Source organism: Podarcis muralis, chromosome 6 (assembly GCF_964188315.1).
Source record: "Podarcis muralis chromosome 6, rPodMur119.hap1.1, whole genome shotgun sequence".
Classification (NCBI taxonomy): Eukaryota; Metazoa; Chordata; class Lepidosauria; order Squamata; family Lacertidae; genus Podarcis; species Podarcis muralis.
In genome coordinates, this window is record NC_135660.1 from 99,303,242 (window position 1) to 99,321,505 (window position 18,264).

Sequence of the window (18,264 nt, forward strand, 5' to 3'; positions counted from 1 at the left end):
CCTATACCCATAGATCGTGGCCTCTCTGAATTACAAGCCTGGTAGATGAAGGGAACGCAGTGGATGTAGTCTACCTTGATTTCAGCAAGGCATTTGACAAGGTGCCCCATGATATTCTTGTAAAGAAGCTGGTAAAATGCGGACTTGACTATGCTACCACTCAGTGGATTTGTAACTGGCTGACTGACCGAACCCAAAGGGTGCTCATCAATGGTTCCTCTTCATCCTGGAGAAGAGTGACTAGTGGGGTGCCACAGGGTTCTGTCTTGGGCCCGGTCTTATTCAACATCTTTATCAATGACTTGGATGATGGACTCAAGGGCATCCTGATCAAATTTGCAGATGACACCAAACTGGGAGGGGTGGCTAACACCCCAGAGGACAGGATCACACTTCAAAACGACCTTGACAGATTAGAGAACTGGGCCAAAACAAACAAGATGAACTTTAACAGGGAGAAATGTAAAGTATTGCACTTGGGCAAAAAAATGAGAGGCACAAATACAAGATAGGGGACACCTGGCTTGAGAGCAGTACATGTGAAAAGGATCTAGGAGTCTTGGTTGACCACAAACTTGACATGAGCCAACAGTGTGACGCGGCAGCTAAAAAAGCCAATGCAATTCTGGGCTGCATCAATAGGAGTATAGCATCTAGATCAAGGGAAGTAATAGTGCCACTGTATTCTGCTCTGGTCAGACCTCACCTGGAGTACTGTGTCCAGCTCTGGGCACCACAGTTCAAGAAGGACACTGACAAACTGGAACGTGTCCAGAGGAGGGCAACCAAAATGGTCAAAGGCCTGGAAACGATGCCTTATGAGGAACGGCTAAGGGAGCTGGGCATGTTTAGCCTGGAGAAGAGGAGGTTAAGGGGTGATATGATAGCCATGTTCAAATATATAAAAGGATGTCATATAGAGGAGGGAGAAAGGTTGTTTTCTGCTGCTCCAGAGAAGCGGACACGGAGCAATGGATCCAAACTACAAGAAAGAAGATTCCACCTAAACATTAGGAAGAACTTCCTGACAGTAAGAGCTGTTCGACAGTGGAATTTGCTGCCAAGGAGTGTGGTGGAGTCTCCTTCTTTGGAGGTCTTTAAGCAGAGGCTTGACAACCATATGTCAGGAGGGCTCTGATGGTGTTTCCTGCTTGGCAGGGGGTTGGACTCGATGGCCCTTGTGGTCTATTCCAACTCTATGATTCTATGATCTCAGGGCAGTTCACAACATTCAGGAAATGCCTCATGCCATACAAATTAAGTGCCAAGTACAACCTCCCACTTGAATAGGAGGCTATCAAGACAAAGGCAAGGAACAGACAAAAAGATGACAAGGCTCAGTTAATCATTTACTAAGATCACAGTTTTTCACCGTTAAAGCAAAACACCAGAGTGGGAAGCAAACAAGATGGCCAGTTTTAGTCATTTTCTCCTTAAGAAATTAAGAGTTCTTCCAAACTCTTAATTTGCAAGATGGAGATGGACAAGGTGAAAAATGAGCAGAATTTACTCATTTGAAAGCCCCTCCCTTCCCTATTAAAAGGCATTAGCTAAAAATATTACTAAAACTTTCCTGTAGCCAGTAGCTATTTTATCTCCTATTCCAGCTCCAAAGAGAAGAACTCTCTTTTTCTCAGTACTCTCAAGAACAGCGCACACCCACTCTGCCTTAAGAATAGGTATAATAATAATAACAACAACAACAACAACAACAACAACAACAACAACAATAATAATAATAATAATAATAATAATAATAATAATAATAATAATAATTTATTATTTATACCCCGCCCATCTGGCTGAGTTTCCCCAGCCACTCTGGGCGGCTCCCAATCAGTGTTAAAAACAGTACAGCGTTACATATTAAAAACTTCCCTGAACAGGCTGCCTTAAGGTATATTCTTCCCTTTCCATTTCTTGCTCTTAGTATGGGTCCTGCTAGCAAAATTGTCACACCTACGTTTCTGTTGGCTTTTTAAAATAATATTTCACTTTTCATAACAAGGGGTGGGGGGGTGTATTGTAGGAGTTGCTGCCTGCTTAAATTGTAATTTTTCGGTCTTTAGCAGCATTTATATACAGTGGTGCCTCGCAAGACGAAATTAATCCGTTCCACGAGTCTCTTCGTCTTGCGGTTTTTTCGTCTTGCGAAGCACGGCTATTAGCGGCTTAGCGGCTATTAGCGGCTTTAAGAAAAAGGAAACGAACTCGCAAGACGTTTCGTCTTGCGAAGCAAGCCCATAGGGAAATTCGTCTTGCGGAACGACTCAAAAAACGGAAAACTCTTTCGTCTAGCGAGTTTTTCGTCTTGCGAGGCATTCGTCTTGTGGGGCACCACTGTATTCTGTCACTGCTATTTCATATAATAAATCAAGCTTTCTTTATTTCTTTGGTGTGAGATGTTCTTGTGGGCATTAAGGTTAGGGGTTAACACATATTCATAACAAACATGTTGTAATTCCAGCAAAAGTTCCTAAACTTCTCTGTAGTACCATATTTTTTGCTCTTTAAGACTCACTTTTTCCCTTCTAAAAAGTAAGGGGAAATGTGTGTGCATCTTATGGAACGAATGCAGGCTGCGCAGCTATCCCAGAAGTCAGAACAGCAAGAGGGATTGCTGCTTTCACTGCGCAGCAATCCCGCTTGCTGCTCTGGCTTCTGAGGTTCAGAATCCCCCCCCCCTTGTTTTCCTCCTCCAAAAACTAGGTGCATCTTGTGCTCTGGTGCGTCTTATAGAGCAAAAAATACGGTATGTGGGTTCATAGCACATACTGTAACAATGTCCCCCAAGGCAAGTAGCTGGTCTTCCAACTTGGCCCTGTCACTGGACCCCTGTGGTTTCTTAAAGCAAAAAGTGCCTTTTCTCAAAATAACCAGATCCTCTCCTACAAGCTCTGCAGCCTCGTGCAATGACACTACAGAGGATGCTTCCTCCTACACTAGGATTCTTAGCGGGGGCTGAACCTGTACATAGGAGTCAGCGCTCACATTTCCCATTCTTGGTCACACCCTCCCAACATGTTTTATCAAGCAACCAATAACGAACATTTCCCCAAGGCTTCATTCCATCTGTTCATGAACTGGGGAGGGGAAAGAAAACTTTTGGAGCTGGTACAGTGAGGGGGGGGGAGTATTTGATCCCCTGCTAAATTTGCTTGTTTGCCCTCTGATGAAGAAATGACCAGTCCATAATTTTAATGGTAGGTTTATTGTAGCTGTGAGAGACAGAATAACAACAGGAAAACCCCCAGAAACCCAGAAGACAAAAGTCAGAGATTGATGTGCATTATAATGAGTGAAATAAGTATTTGATCCCTTAGCAAAAGATGATTTCAGGCTACCTGGTATCTTCACTGTATGTAAAGAGCTGAGATTAGGAGCACCTGCTGTAAGGGAGAGGTTTTAGCTGTAATCCCAGCTCCTTACAGTATGTGTACAAAAGACACCTGTCGACAGAAGCAATCAATCCAACAGATTCCAAAGTAGCCACCATGACCAAGACCAAAGAGCTGTCAAGGATGTCAGGGACAAGACTGTAGATCTGCCCAAGGCTGGACTGGGCTACAAGACTATTGCCAAGCAGCTTGGTGAGAATGTGGTGCAATAATTCGCAAATGGAAGAAACACAAAATAACTGTCAACCTCCCTCGGTCTGGGGCTCCATGCAAGATCTCATCTCGTGGAGTTGCAATGATCAGGAGAATGGTGATGAAGCAGCCCAGAACTACACGGGGGGAACTTGTCAATGATCTCAGGGCAGCTGGGACCAGAGTCACCATGAAAACTGTTGGTAACACACTACACCATGAAGGACTGAGATCTTGCAGAGCCTGCAAGAGCCTCAAGACAGCACATGTACAAGCCCATCTGCAGTTTGCCAACGCACATCTGAATGACCCAGAGGAGAACTGGGTGAAAGTGTTGAGGTCAGATGAGACCAAAATCGAGCTCTTTGGCATCAACTCAACTCGCCATGTTTGGAGGAGGAGGAATGCTGCCTACGACCCCAAGAACACCATCCCCACCGTCAAACATGGAGGGGGACATATTATGCTTTGGGGTGTTTTTCTGCTAAGGGGACAGGGCACCTTCACCGCATCGAAGGGATGATGGACAGGACCATGTATCATCAAATCTTGGGTGAGCACCTCGTTCCCTCAGCCAGGGCATTGAAAATGGGTCGATGATGGGTATTCCAGCATGACAGTGACCCAAAACACACAGCCAAGGCAACAAAGGAGTGGCTCAAGAAGAAGCACATTAAGGTCCTGGAGTGGCCTAGCCAGTCTCCAGACCTTAATCCCACCAAAAATCTGTGGAGGGAGCTGAAGGTACGAGTAGCTACACATCAGCCTCGAAATCTTACTGACTTGGAGAGGATCTGCAAAGAGGAGTGGGACAAAATACCTGGTGTGCAAACCTGGTGGCCACCTACAAGAAACATCTGACCTCTGTAATTGCCAACAAGGGTTTTGCCACCAAGTACTAAGTCATCTTTTGCTAAGGGATCAAATACTTATTTCACTCATTATAATGCTCATCAATCTCTGACTTTTGTCTTCTGGGTTTCTGGGGGTTTTCCTGTTGTTATTCTGTCTCTCAGCTACAATAAACCTACCATTAAAATTATGGACTGGTCATTTCTTCGTCAGAGGGCAAATGGGCAAATTTAGCAGGGGATCAAATACTTTCCCCCCTCACTGTAGATAGCTTCCTTCCAAGCCACTCACCCTCAGTGAGAGACTCTTTTCCCCTTCATCCCACCCTCCCTTTTGGGGGTGGGCGGGGAGTGTTTCCAGGCAAGCCCTCCCACCACTCCTCCTCCATTGCAGCAACTGCCCACACAGCTTAAGCATGTCTGTGGGACCAGCTGACTGGCAGACGTCTGCACATATCTGTGGAATACCAAGACCAGCTTTATACCTGGTAATACTTGGGTCAGAATAAGCTTTTTCTATTTCCTCTCTTCGGGGCAAATCCTTCCAACCATTTGCAGTCTGTACCTGCCATCGATAAGGCATATCGTAATGAATCATGTTACAGTTAGCTGCAAAGAGAACAAGCAAAAGTGAGTCACAGGTTGCTTCAACTGATATGCAAGGTGATAAAACAAAACTAATCAGAGTCCAACTTCTGCGTGTCTATAAAACATTGCATGTTTTAAATCTTCCTTAACAAAATGCTGAAAGTGGCTAACACAGCTGCTATTAAAAGCCATAAAAAAGCCAAATTATGCTAAAAAGAGAGAAAACACAAACATATGAGCAAACAAGCAGAATCAGCAAATGTATACCCAAGAGCAGGGGTGACAAATTGAATAAAATACTGGGTATTTTATCCAAGTAAGCCCCACCCCACATAATCGATCACAAGGCGCGGCACACACAAATGAAGGAGATGGAAAGTTGATGAAGGAGCCTGTGGCAGAAGAGGGAAGAGAAGCTCTCCCCGGGGGAGGATGGGAGGAGCAAGGGAAGTTCCCAGGCGAGAGCTGGAAGGGTTCACCTTTCTCTGTGGGGGACAAGTTAAGATTTATCTGCAAAAGAGGACATTGTATTTTCACTTTCTTTTTAATGATTTTGTTTAGCATAAACAAACAAACAAACAATTTTTTATTGTAATGTATTATGAAAAAAGTATCAAAATGTGTATTATAGGTTAAGATGCATATACATTTATTTTATAGTAAATGCATACAAAATATATTTTGTAAAAAAAGTGAATTTATATGTCTTCTTATTTTTGACACTGACATTTTGACATTGATGTGGAAAGGACAGCAGACTTACAAATGAGCACGTGAACGGATGCAGAGCAGAAGGTCTGGACACAGATCCAACCCTTGTTTATTTTTGTAGGAAATGCCACAGTGTGGTTGCCACTATATAGAAACTCTTACCGTTTTATTTGAGGAAATAAGAGAACATCAAGCAGAGCCTCTCCCCCCCCCCCTTTCTCAGGGAACAGGGCAGAGTATCAGAGCAGAGTCAAAGAACATTCATGGTCTGAATGACAAGGCACCACTGTCCTGAACCGGAAGCAAGACTTGAGTCAAGACTCAAAAGCAAACAAGTGACTTAAACTTAGGGCTATACGTGCCTTCCATCTCACACTCATAGAATCATAGAATCATAGAATCATAGAATCATAGAATCATACACTGATCACAGTAATCTAGCAGGAGGATTCCAAGGATGGTAGTTAGACAGATTCTTATCTGAGAAGATGCACTAGAACCAGAGCTAGTAAAGAGGTGCTCCTGGTCCCCACTGCCACTGAAGATCAGGCAGCAAGACAGGGCCAGGAAGCTTCAGGAGGCTGATCTCATCCATGACAAGCAAAAACACGGACTCCTCATTCCTAAGGCAGCCTGCCATCAGCCGTTAGGCCTTGCTCAGGTTAAGCTTCTACTGAACAGCCCAAAACAGCACCCAGTCACTCGTTCAATGGCTGCATCACTACTCAATTAAGATAAAAATAAAAAATAGGGTGGGCAGCCCAGGCTTACACCGCAGGGAGGTCACTTCAGTGCTGCTAACACAGCGGTGTGACTTAACCCCCCCCCCCCCGGCGCACACTCCATTGAGCCTTGAGGCAGACAGATGCCAACAGCATTTACAAATCAATACCTGGCATATCCTTTCATCAGACAAATAATATGACTATCAAATGTGATGGTTGTGGGAGCAGAGAGCTCCCCCTCTCCGTCCCAACATTCCAGTTTCTTTGACACCCTCACCCCTCGTTCTGATACACTGGATCCTGTTGCTGCACCCAAGGCCATTTCTTGAGTGGGCAAAAGGGGCAGGTGGAAGCAATGTAAGCAAAGTTGGCAAAGCAAATTAAAGCATTATTACTCCTGGGGAAGGCCTAAATGGAAACCTGGCCTTGGACTTGTCTGTTGGGACTTACTTTTATTTTTGCAGAACCGCCAGACATAGAAAAGACATATCTCATCACTTTTCTCCTTCTCTGCATTCTGAGGTGGTTTAGTACAAGGAGTGGCTTTGACACCTGTAAAAGATGGATGGGGGGAGAAATAAAGGAACATAATCTTTAGTAAACCGTGCTTAAGAAGAATCACGTGATAAAACATGCAAAGAGGTATCACATATGTGCCTTGCTTGGAAGGCAACTATGCTCACCACTATACCTTGTTTGGATTTCTTAGTTTATTGTTATATGTATTTTATAAAAATTCTGAATAAAAAATTTCATTTTTTGAAAAAGCCACATTAACACCGACAAAGAGCAGCCAGCAACACTGTCAGTTCAGGATAAGGCTAATGCAAATTAGGAGTACAGGGAATCAACCCTAAATTATGCTACAAGGCACAATGCATTGTTCCTAATTTTAAGACTGACAGAGTGTGATCCACCACAATCTTACTTGAAGTGGGCATGGCACCAGGGGCACCTCCCCCCCCCCCCCCCGGAACTGTGTTGGGGTTGGGTGAGTGAGGGATCCCAAATAGAATTAAATCAGAATCAGCATCAAACTAGTTTAAATAATTCTTGGAGAGGCAACAACAGCTACATTGTTATAAAACTGATATAAGTTGGCATTATTAATAAATTTTAAAATTCTATACTGCCCTTCATCCGAAGATCACAGAGCAGTTTACAAAAACACAAAAATACAAACCACAATAACAAACAAAAACAATACCCATCTCATACAGAGAGTTTAAAAGCCACAGATTGTTTAATTAGCCAAAGGTCAGGAGAAGAGGAATGCTTTTGCCTGGCGCCTAAAGATATGCAACGAAGGTGCCAGGCCAGGCATTCCACAAGGAGGCCCGTCTCATATTGCTGCCCTCCAGATCTCTCGCCAAGGAGGTACACAAGGAGGGTAGTCATATGTAAGTGCTTACCAGTCCAGAATAGGACCATCCACATGTAACAGGGACACATCGGCAGGCTTTGAGAACCCACCACCACCATTATGCGGGGGAGAACTGAGGACTCATAGAATGCTGGATGGGGTTGGTGGAAAAGATTAAAGTAGAGCAAAGCATGGCTGTCAAATATTATTTATTTGTGCAGCCAAACCCATTACAATGGCTGTCCAACAAAATTGGAGCAGTATCACTCAGCACTGCAACATACTGTGGCAGTTTGTGTATGCAATCTACGCTGTTTGTGGGATATATTACAGTGGTACCTTGGGTTACATATGCTTCAGGTTACAGACTCTGCTAACACAGAAATATTACCTCGGGTTAAGAACTTTGCTTTAGGATGAGAACAGAAATCATGCGGCGGCAGCAGGAGGCCCCATTAGCTAAAGTGGTGCTTCAGGTTAAGAACAGTTTCAGGTTAAGAACAGACCTCCAGAACCGTACCTCAGTTCTCGAATGTAATCTGTTCTGGAAGACCATTTGACTTCCGAGGTGCATTAGAAAATGGAAGCCATTATAGTCATACCTTGGATCTCGAACGTTTTGGCTCCTGAACGCCACAAACCCGGAAGTGAGAGTTTCAGTTTGCAAACATTCTTTGGAACCCAAATGTCCAATGCGGCTTCCGTAGCTTCCGACTGACTGCAGGAGCTTCCTGCAGCCAATCAGAAGCCGCACCTTGGTTTCCAAACATTTTGGAAGTCGAACGGACTTCCAGAACGAATTCTGTTCAACTTCCGAGGTACGACTGTACTTCTGGGTTTTTGGCATTCAAAAACTGAAACGTTTGGCTTCCGAGACACTCAAAAATCAAGGTACCACTGTATATTCTGCCATTGCCCAAATTTATCTGAGTTTATTGGCACATACCTATGAAAACATCAGCGTTACCCAAATTTCTGGCAACTGCTGAAAAATGTAGTTGGTAATTGATCAATGTAAGTTTAAAAGGGGACTCATACTGCATATTGGGGCTAAAGCTCATCCCTGTATCTTGCCATGAGAATGCAGATATTCTCTCTTAGGCCTAATTCAATCAACTTGGATCCTTTGCTAGGAAAGTAAATTGGTTCACCTTGGTCAGGGCCGAGGTTGAGGTCCATGAGATTAGGTATACTAGATCCTTGCTCAAGTCTGGCTTCTCTCGGATTTCCTGCACTTGATTTTTCTCCACTTGATGTAGGTCTTGCAAAATTACCTAAAAGAATGGGAAAGGGCTTCAAATGATGAGGAGAAATGAGGTCCTTTCACACGCCAGAGTGATGCAAGCCGTACATGATGCCCACAAGCCCCTTCCTATAAATCACTCACCCTTGCGAGGACCCAGTTCTCTGGACAGCACAGCAGTTTTGTGTTCGCAGATTGTCTGGATGTTCCAGGCCACTTGATCATCCACTCCTCCTTCGAGCAACAGCTTCAGAGCATTTGGTTGCAAAAGGTTGTGAGACCTCTTGCACTTAGGAAATCTACATTCCCCTCTCAGGAAATACCGGCAAATGTGAAGCTTTGTGCAATTATCTTGCTGGGCACAATTCCCATCCCCTTTATTGTAGAAATTGCATACCTGGAAACAGGAAGTGAAAGTAAGAAACACACAAGAATTTCAGTTAATACTGCACGGGTCTGAATTGCAGGTAATGTGGACAAATACACCAGTTTTGGTAATATCCTTAGCAGCTGCATCACATACAGAAGCTGAAGACTTCCTGCTTATGGTTGCAAAGATATATTTTAAAAATGTATAGACAGTAGGGCCGGGAGATATCTGGTTGTCAGCATCACAGTATTAGGGCTGGGCGATTTCAGCTTTTCAACGCCAGCCAAACATTGTGGTCTGGCGATATGCCGCAATGTTGAAAAAACAAGCTGCATTGGCCTCAGCTTGCAAGGCGCTGGGTGAAATTGCCACAGCCCTCGCCGCAGGAGCTGTTTCACCTCAGTGCCTAGTGGGCTGTGGGACAACACAGCTTGTTTGTACGGCTTAGGTGGGGCATGGGAGGGCTCCTGGTCCCCAGCTGAGTCATCCCCTGTGCTCCCCCTCCTTGTGGGGAGAGCAACGGGGCTCCTTTTTGCAGCTCTGCCAGGGACGGGGAGGGCTCTGTATCCCCAGCAGAGCCATCCCCGCTGCTCCCCCCACTTGTGCGGGAGGCAGTGCTGGGCTCGGTCAGCCTTTAACTGTTCTGCTGAGGGGAGCGGCAACCACTCTCTCCTCAGCCGAGCAGATTAAAGATGCAGAGGGAGGAACAAGCTGTATTGGCGCCTCGCCGGTGCACTTTTTCCTCCCTCTGGATGGTATGAGGGCAGAGTGGGATGGCAGTTTCACTCAGCGATATATTGCTTGTAAAACCGCCACCTCTCATGAGTCCCTCTGCTAGCAACACTCGCTGGAGCAAGTCGCTAGCAAAGGGACTCAGCAGTGGTGGTTTCACCAGCGATATACCACTGAGTGAAGCTGACACTGTGGTCTGCTCCTCATATACCCAGACATACATGATACCATACCAGGTAACATTGTGCTATACTGATATATCATGATGTCTGAAGTATGGATGGAGTTATGTAGAGGCATTGGCTGGCTTCAGTTTTTTCCGTGACATGGTTTTTGCATAGCACACCTACACACCATGATTTGCGATGAACTGCCAGGTCGAAAATTCTGAAACCAGTATGGTGATATGAACTTCAAACTGGTTTGGGGCGATATATTGATATATCACCCAGCCCTAGTAGGTAGCATCCAGTGATATTACAGAATATATAGCAGGGAGAGCACAGGGTGATATTTGAAAAACACAGCAAGTATAATTGCAGATCAGCTGAACTATTCTCTTCAACATGCCAATTTTGCATTTGGAGTTCCCTTCTTCCTATGGAAAAAGTGTTCAAGCAATTAATCAGGCAACAGAAACTCCACATAAGGAAGAAGGCATGTGGCAGGGGTTATACGGACAGATTAGTCTGCAATTTGATTACAAACCCAAACTGTAGTAGCAGCAAGAGGAGGCCTCTTCAAAATTCCGGAGGGAGAGAATACACCTTGTGGCTGAGGACTCGGCCTTCCCTTGTGTGTGCATACATGTGCCTACAGAGAGTACCCTCTTCAAGAGGCACTGAAGACAGTGGAGATTTTTACTGTTTGCTGTGAACATGCTGTTAGTTAGTTATTTCCACAAATTATGGCAAAATATTCTATGTTTGGATATTTGGGCCATCTGATTTTTCCCCCTGAAAGAAATGTTATGATCTTGCTGAGTCACAAAAAATAAACCAGGAAAAGTTTCAGAAAAGGACAATTAAAAGACTTCACTTGGGCCTTTTCAGTGTAAAGAAGAGTAAAGAGGAGACACAACAGAGGTGCATAAAATGTTGCCTGGCATGGACAGAGAGGACACAGAGGCTTTTCTCCCTCTCACATAACACTAAAACTCATGGACGCCCAAAAACTCTGAGTGTTCGAAGATTTAGGACAAACAAAAGAAAGTGAAGGATATAGTTATCAGGGGAATTTGATCCTACAATGAGGCCATCAACTTGGAAGGCTTTTACTTACTTTTAAATTTAAATTTCTACACTGTCCTTCTGAGGATCGCACGGTGGTTTTCAATATAAAAATACACACCATGGTAACAAACAAAAACAAGCCTGGGAGTGGCATAACTTTAAGAGAGGATTAGACAGATTGACGGAGGATGAGGCTAGCAAGGGCCGCGAGTCACAATGGCTCTGCTCTGCCTCTCCTGTCAGGGGCAGCCTTCCTCTAGATGAGGAGAATCGCAAGTGAGGAGAATGCTGTTTGGCTGAAGTCCTTCTTCCGGGTTCCCCATAAGCATCTGCTTGGCCACCGTGAAAACAGGATGGTGGACTAGATGGGCCATTGGCCTGGTCCAGAAGGCTCTTCTTGTGCTTGAAATAAGTAATGTGTCACCTGCGCCAATGAATTTTGACCATGTTACACATGCACATATTTTGTAGTGAAGGTTCTTGACACATGAGTGGGACAGAAACGCGATTAAACAAATGTGGCTAACCCTGTCTCATCTAACTTCATGATGCAGAAATTCTACTACAATTTTCTTGTCTTCATCCATTCTGTTTCCTCACCTTAACCAGTTAAAAAGGCAACCAGTTAAAAAGGCAAACAAACATCTAGGTGATGCTACAGTATTTTCATAACTTACGTCAGGCCAGAGAAAATGATCATTTTGGAGGAGGAGAACACGCAGTTCATTCTCATTGAGCCCAGAAAGTTCATGAGCCTTCAGGACTTTTCGGTTGGCCTCTGAAAAAACTTCATGAGAATACTTGCATGCCCTAGGATAAAAGTAAAAGGAGAAAAATCATAATCAAGGTATCAGAAATATACATGTGGAGTGAGAGCCTATATATTCCAAGGACCCTTCACTTTTTTGTAGGCTACAAATCCTGAATTTGTACAATAACTTGAGTTCCTTGAAATAATGAACTATTAAAAAAAATGTATTATCTATTCTGTTCTATTGAACACATTTTCCAAATTGCATACTCTACACCAAGGTTGGGAAAATTTTGGCCTGTAGATATTTTTGGACTCCCAACAGCCCCAGGAAGCTTGACCAATAGTCAGGAACGATGGGAGTTGTGGAAAAAGGCATCTTAAAGGCCATAGATTCCCTACTTTTAAGTGACCAAGAAACAAAATACCAAGGTGAGGTAAAACATTTGAAGATCCTCAGCATGGCAAACATCAACAATGGCAGAGAGAATGCTTAGCTTGTGCCACAACCGTGTCCTTGAGTGCCTCGTTTACGTGAATAGTTGCCACTCACTCTTGCAGCTGAAGGCAAAGCACTGCCTGGGAGTCTATTGCTGTGGGGAGGGAAGAGCCTGCTCTCCACCACTGTGTGGTCAGCATTGCACAGCACTGCACAAGGTTGCTCCAAAATGCAAATCCTCCTCCTAGATACACACATCAGTCGCCATACTGATAAGGCTGGTAAATTAGTAATCGCACTGAATACCTTCCACCCAATTCTCATGCTGTGAGATTTCAGCTTAAGGTACCGTTTCAGTGTCTGCACCTAATGCATTATTTCTGGCAGATTCCAATCCATTGAGTCTACTCTTGGTTCTCCTTTTGGAATCTGATTCAAGGCCCAAACAATCCAGAAGCTGAATTTTTGCCCCTAGAAACAAATTCTGCTCAGTGTTTATTCTGAGGAACCAAGGTCAAAGTCTGACTGACAGGATACTTTACAAGAACAACCCAAGAGATTAGTGAGGATGGTATTTAAAAGCACAAGCAAACAGCTCAGACTTTAAAAAAACCACCTTCTTCATTCTGTATCAAGGGACCACTTGTTTTAGAATTGCTACAACCCGACTGTTTAGATCAGGTATGGGAAGCCTGTGCTTTTACAGAATGTTGTTAAGACTCCAGTTCCTACCATCCCTGACTATTGACCAAGCTTGCTGGGGCTGATGGGACTTGGAGTCCAACAACATCTGGGTCACAGGTTCACCAGCCATGGGTTAACTGCATGATCTCTCTGCTTTGTCTTTCAACCCCTCAGGCTATGTTGTATTTTTCTCATTCTAGTCTTAAATTAAGGAAGTGGGGAGGATTTCAGAGTGCTTCTTTAGGACAATAGAATGTATAACATTGCTTGGATGGATCAGCAGAGGGAGACTCATGAAATCTTCCTTGCAGGACTGGTTATATAGGTAAAAAAAGAAAAGAAAAGGCTTTTGTACAAAGCAAATCAACCCTGGATCAACAATATTATGAGTCACACAAAATCTCCACCTCAGAAAAAATGAGGAAAAATTCATTAACACTGACTACAAGGGCTTGTGTAGTTTGAGCCTTTGAGTTGCACTCATGAAAAAATACAAGTGGGGGGAAAAGCAGTTGTCATGTAGTAGTCACCCAGACAGCTAAACATCTGTTACTGGAAGCACATAGGAATTTGAAACTGTATTTGGAATCCCATGCAATGCTGACACTAGAAAATCTGACACTGTTTTCAGTAGTACCAAATTCTTCAAATAATCCTTTGTTTTGCTCTTCATTTATATTATTCTCCTTCTTTAGACTCCATCATGTTAACCTCTTAAGTCACATATATACCCTTAACAGTTTTCCAGATGCACCCCAATACCTCCCTCGCCCAATACCCATTACCTACTGAAAACATATGAGATATGCTCTTGACTGTATTTCGGTTATTATCATTGTAAAACCTTCTGATGTTAAGACTGTATAAAATTAATTGTTTTCAAATAAAAAGAAAGAAAAAAGAAAAAAGAAAAAAATCTGACACTGGTGCCGAAGGACTAGGCATCCCTTTCTGCTTCAGGGCAAAATTATCTAAATACAATTCATAGAGAATTTACAAGTAGTACTTCTATTGTGGCATATCCGGGGTTCTTACATGTTGCAATTCTGCAGGTGTACATAAAAGTATTAGAATGTGGAAGTGGGCAAAGAATTCAGTTCTCTGAGAACTTCACTTTTCATTTCTTCTCTCAAAACCCTCACAAAACTCAGGTGTTCAGCACTTTAGAGTCGTTTAGATACTCTTGAAGGAAGCGTGTCAGCCAGTGTTTCTCAAATTGGGTCGCCAGCTGTACACCCATTGTCCCTGATCACAGGTCCTGCTAGCTAGGGATGATGGGAGTTGTAGTCAAACAACAGCTGGAGACTCAAGCTTGATAAACACTGGTGGGCAATGCCTGCTGAAATCTATGAAGCCAGACTTCACTCAGTAAAAAAAAGTCAGCAATTTGGTGTATCCTCAAAGTTGGAGGATTTCCTTGTCACAAATCAGTTTGCCTAGGCACGTTTGTGTTTATGGCGAGCAAGGAGGGGGCCTGACAGACCAAGCCACAAGCTTTCCCTTTGTAAGATGCTGATTTCCCTGCTATTCAGTTTATCATTGTGCCATAACAACAGATTCTCTCATTCCTTCGCACTCACCATCTGCCACAAGCCGGCCTGAAGCATCTGCCCTTGGTGTAGTTCTTGCAGATATGGAGGTTTTCGCACCCCCCACAACTGTCCCTCCGGCAGAGCCGCACTGGGGACACAGCCAGCACCTGGCGCAAGGAGTCCCGGGGGACAACCAGAAACTTTTCCTTCCCTGCATCCTGCATGATCTCCTCTAGCTGGTGCTCAGGCAGCCCCGAGAGCGAGGGGAGCTCACTGAAGCCCAAGCCCCCTCCTTTAGAGCAAAGGATCTTTGTGATGAAACTGCACACAACAGCGTCGGACATGTTCCTTCTCTGATCTGCCTTCCTTTGTACTTAAAAGGCTTGTTTAGTTTCCAGCACAGATTAGGCTCCACCTTTCCCAGCCCAGCTCACATGAGAATCGAAACTTAAGCCAAACGCAGCAGCTCCCTAGCAACTTAACACCTGTAGACTCTGCCCTTCTGCTCCTTCCTGCTAGCTCTGTTTGCCTTCAGTTTCGCTTCTCATGTGACTTGGGGGCAGCAGGATTCACAAATGATGAATCATCAGACCCTCACAGAAGCTACATGGGTGGTTCCTCACCAAGTTTCCATTCAGATGAAGGTAGCCATTTTATAAACATAATTATCAACTATTTTGAATGTTAAATGAAGGGTCCAGTATTATATGCAGGAGTGCCAAAGCAGAGTACAGTGGTACCTCGGGTTAAGGACTTAATTCGTTCCAGAGGTCCGTTCTTAACCTGAAACTGTTCTTAACCTGAAGCACCACTTTAGCTAAGGGGGCCTCCTGCTGCCGCTGGAGCACGATTTCTGTTCTCATCCTGAAGCAAAGTTCTTACCCTGAAGCACTATTTCTGGGTTAGCGGCGTCTGTAACCTGAAGCGTATGTAACCTGAAGCGTATGTAACCCAAGGTACCACTGTACATGTCCAGCCACAAACTCTGTTCGAAAACAGGCTTGATTTTACAGTTTAAGACATATTTCCATCCACACTAGACATTAAAAGCACCTGCCTCCCACACAAGGAATCCTGGGAATTATGGTTGTTAAGGGTGTTGGGAATTGTAGCTCTGTGAGTTCCCTGGATACCGTATTTACTCGAATGTAATGCGCACCTTTTTTGGCCAAATTATGTCATGAAAATTAGGGTGCACTTTAGATTTGATGGCGCCAGCAAATACTTTTTTTGGTTTCAGGGTTTTGAAATTTGAGGTGTGCATTAGATTCGATGGCCCATTAGCTTCACATAAACACAGTACTTGAAATGTAATGTGTGCATGCCATCTTATTTTGCCTAGTCAGCATCACTCTTCCACCCTCAGGGCTAAACTAAATAGCCCAAACACTCTGATTTATAAAGCACCTTATACTGTACCGCACAACTGATTAGTGGCCACGGCATGACATTAGTTTTCAGGCTAGAGTATTGTTTCTGAGTGGGTATGGATAAACATTACAAGTTGCAACTCAAGTATCGTCAAGAGCATTTGACCCCCATTTTAATCTAGTTCCAGAAAGGCATTTACTGGAAGTACTTCCAAATCCCTTGGATTTCAGTAAGATGCTAAAATCCCTTAGCTTGTGGGTGGCTTGATCTCATCATTATAGCACTGTTGGCTCTCATTATCTACAGAAGATATTTAATATTTTAAAGAAACATAAACAGTTAGAAAGGAGAACACCATGGGGGGGGGGGAGAGTTAAGCACTTTTAACTTTCTGAGATTTAAGTACAGGATTAACTCTTAGTAACAGTGGAATCCAAAGCACTTGGATTTAACCATTTATTGCATTTACATCCCACCTTGGGCATAGCCAGGATTTTTGTTGGGGGGGGGGGCAGGCTTTTGTTGGGCAGGCGGAACCTCAGATTTGATTCTGTCCCCCTGCGCCCCCCCTGGCTACGCCCATACACCCCACCTTTTCCTCCAAGGAGTTTCAGATGATGTGCTTGGTCCTCTGCCTCCTGGCAACTGTGATCGTTGGGCATATAAATTTTAATAATAGCAGCAGGTGAGGCTGAGCCGCACAGCTGGGTGGGGATCTGGCCTCCCAAGTCCTACCCCAAACCACCTTTATTTATTGTTAAGACAATAAGCGTTTTAAATAAAGCGAGAGACCCGTCAGGCATCTGGTATGGCCAGTGCCGGATTTATGCATATGCTAAACAAGCTATAGCTTAGGGTTCCACTCTCTTGGGGGCCCCCAAAGAACTTAGGGGGGGGGCTGGATGTACATTTCCAAAATCTAAGATCAAAAACAAAATAACACCTCCACCCAGCAAGAGTGTTTTGTGTTGTGTGGGAGTCAGGGGCCCCGCCTGCCAGGCTGCTCCCTCCAATACCCCACCTCAAGGGCCCCTTTGGCGCAGGGCCGTGGTATCCCCACCCCAAGAGCACTTTCTGCGAGAGTGCCCGAGGAGCCCCTCGCTCACCTGGCTCGGCAGCGGCCCTTGAGGTTGAGCTTGCAGAGGTGGAGCTGCGGGCAGCCGGGACACTCTTTGCGCACGCAGAGGCGCAGCGGGGAGACGGCCAGCACCCAAGTGGCGGGCCCTTCCGCGCGCACCAGAAACCTCTCCTGGCCCGCCTCCTCCAGGATCTGGCGCAGCTGCTCCTCGGGGAGCTCCAGCTGCTGCCCCAGCGCGGCGCGCTCCAGGCGGCCCCCCTGCGCGCACAGCAGCTTGGTCAGGAAGCCGGACACGGCCGGGTCCGACATGCTCGCCCGCGCAGCCAACGCCGCCGCGCTCTGGCGCTCCGGGCAGTGCTTCGCCGCCAGGAAACGAAAGCGAAGGCAGCCGCCGGGCGGGGCCTGCCCGCTCCGCCCCCTGCCGCCCGGGGGAGGCGCCGTCGAGGCGCGGAAGGCGGAGACCCGCGGGAAGGCGCACGTGGGAAGGCGGGCCCTGTGGCTGCGCTCGGGCGGCTCCTCCAGCTGCTCCCAGGATGCCAACTGGCGGGCGCGGCGGGTCTCAAACTTTTTTCTCGGGGCCACAATCTCGCCATCACCGTTTGCGAGGGCCGGACCTGCCTTTTTGAATGAGAAGAAATACATTGGAAAGCAAAAAAAAGCAACAGCTCGCCGAGGCCCCGCCGGTCTTGGATGGAAGCCACTCTCTATTCCAAGGCATTTAAGACTTTGCATGGGGGGGGGGGGGGAGGCGAAGGAGAAGATCTTTCCCATTACATACTCAATGGTGGGCTCTGTCAAAACCCCAGAAAGAGATTTTTGGAACAGATGTTGGCACCGCTACAAAAACACAACCCTGAAGTGAAAATGTGTTGGCTGTTAACTGACTGCGACCTGCTTGTCACATATAAAACAGCCTTATTTGCAAAAAACCGCTAAAAGTATTTGTGTTAGCTACATAAAAGACAATGCTGTAGATTGTGCAGGGGATTCATTAATTTGATTTT

General features: G+C 45.2%; 1 protein-coding gene across 3 annotated transcripts in view; it reads right to left on the minus strand.

Annotated features, from left to right (window-relative positions):
• LOC114596851 (protein mono-ADP-ribosyltransferase PARP12-like) overlaps window positions 1-17,640 on the minus strand; it is a 28,458-nt gene extending 10,818 nt beyond the window's left edge. Inside the window, exons 1-6 of one of the 3 annotated variants that reach the window (XM_077930805.1) lie at window positions 17,289-17,640; window positions 12,083-12,215; window positions 9,216-9,468; window positions 8,980-9,102; window positions 6,916-7,017; window positions 4,927-5,050 (exon numbers count right to left, since the gene is read on the minus strand). In XM_077930805.1, the coding sequence (XP_077786931.1) occupies window positions 4,927-5,050; window positions 6,916-7,017; window positions 8,980-9,102; window positions 9,216-9,468; window positions 12,083-12,215; window positions 17,289-17,569 (1,016 nt within the window). In that variant the 5' untranslated portion in view covers window positions 17,570-17,640. Of the gene's footprint in view, window positions 1-4,926; window positions 5,051-6,915; window positions 7,018-8,979; window positions 9,103-9,215; window positions 9,469-12,082; window positions 12,216-14,859; window positions 15,189-17,288 lie in introns of those variants that run through there. The other 2 variants (XM_028728621.2, XM_028728618.2) reach the window with 2 other exon arrangements.
• Between the last annotated feature and the right edge of the window lie 624 nt (window positions 17,641-18,264).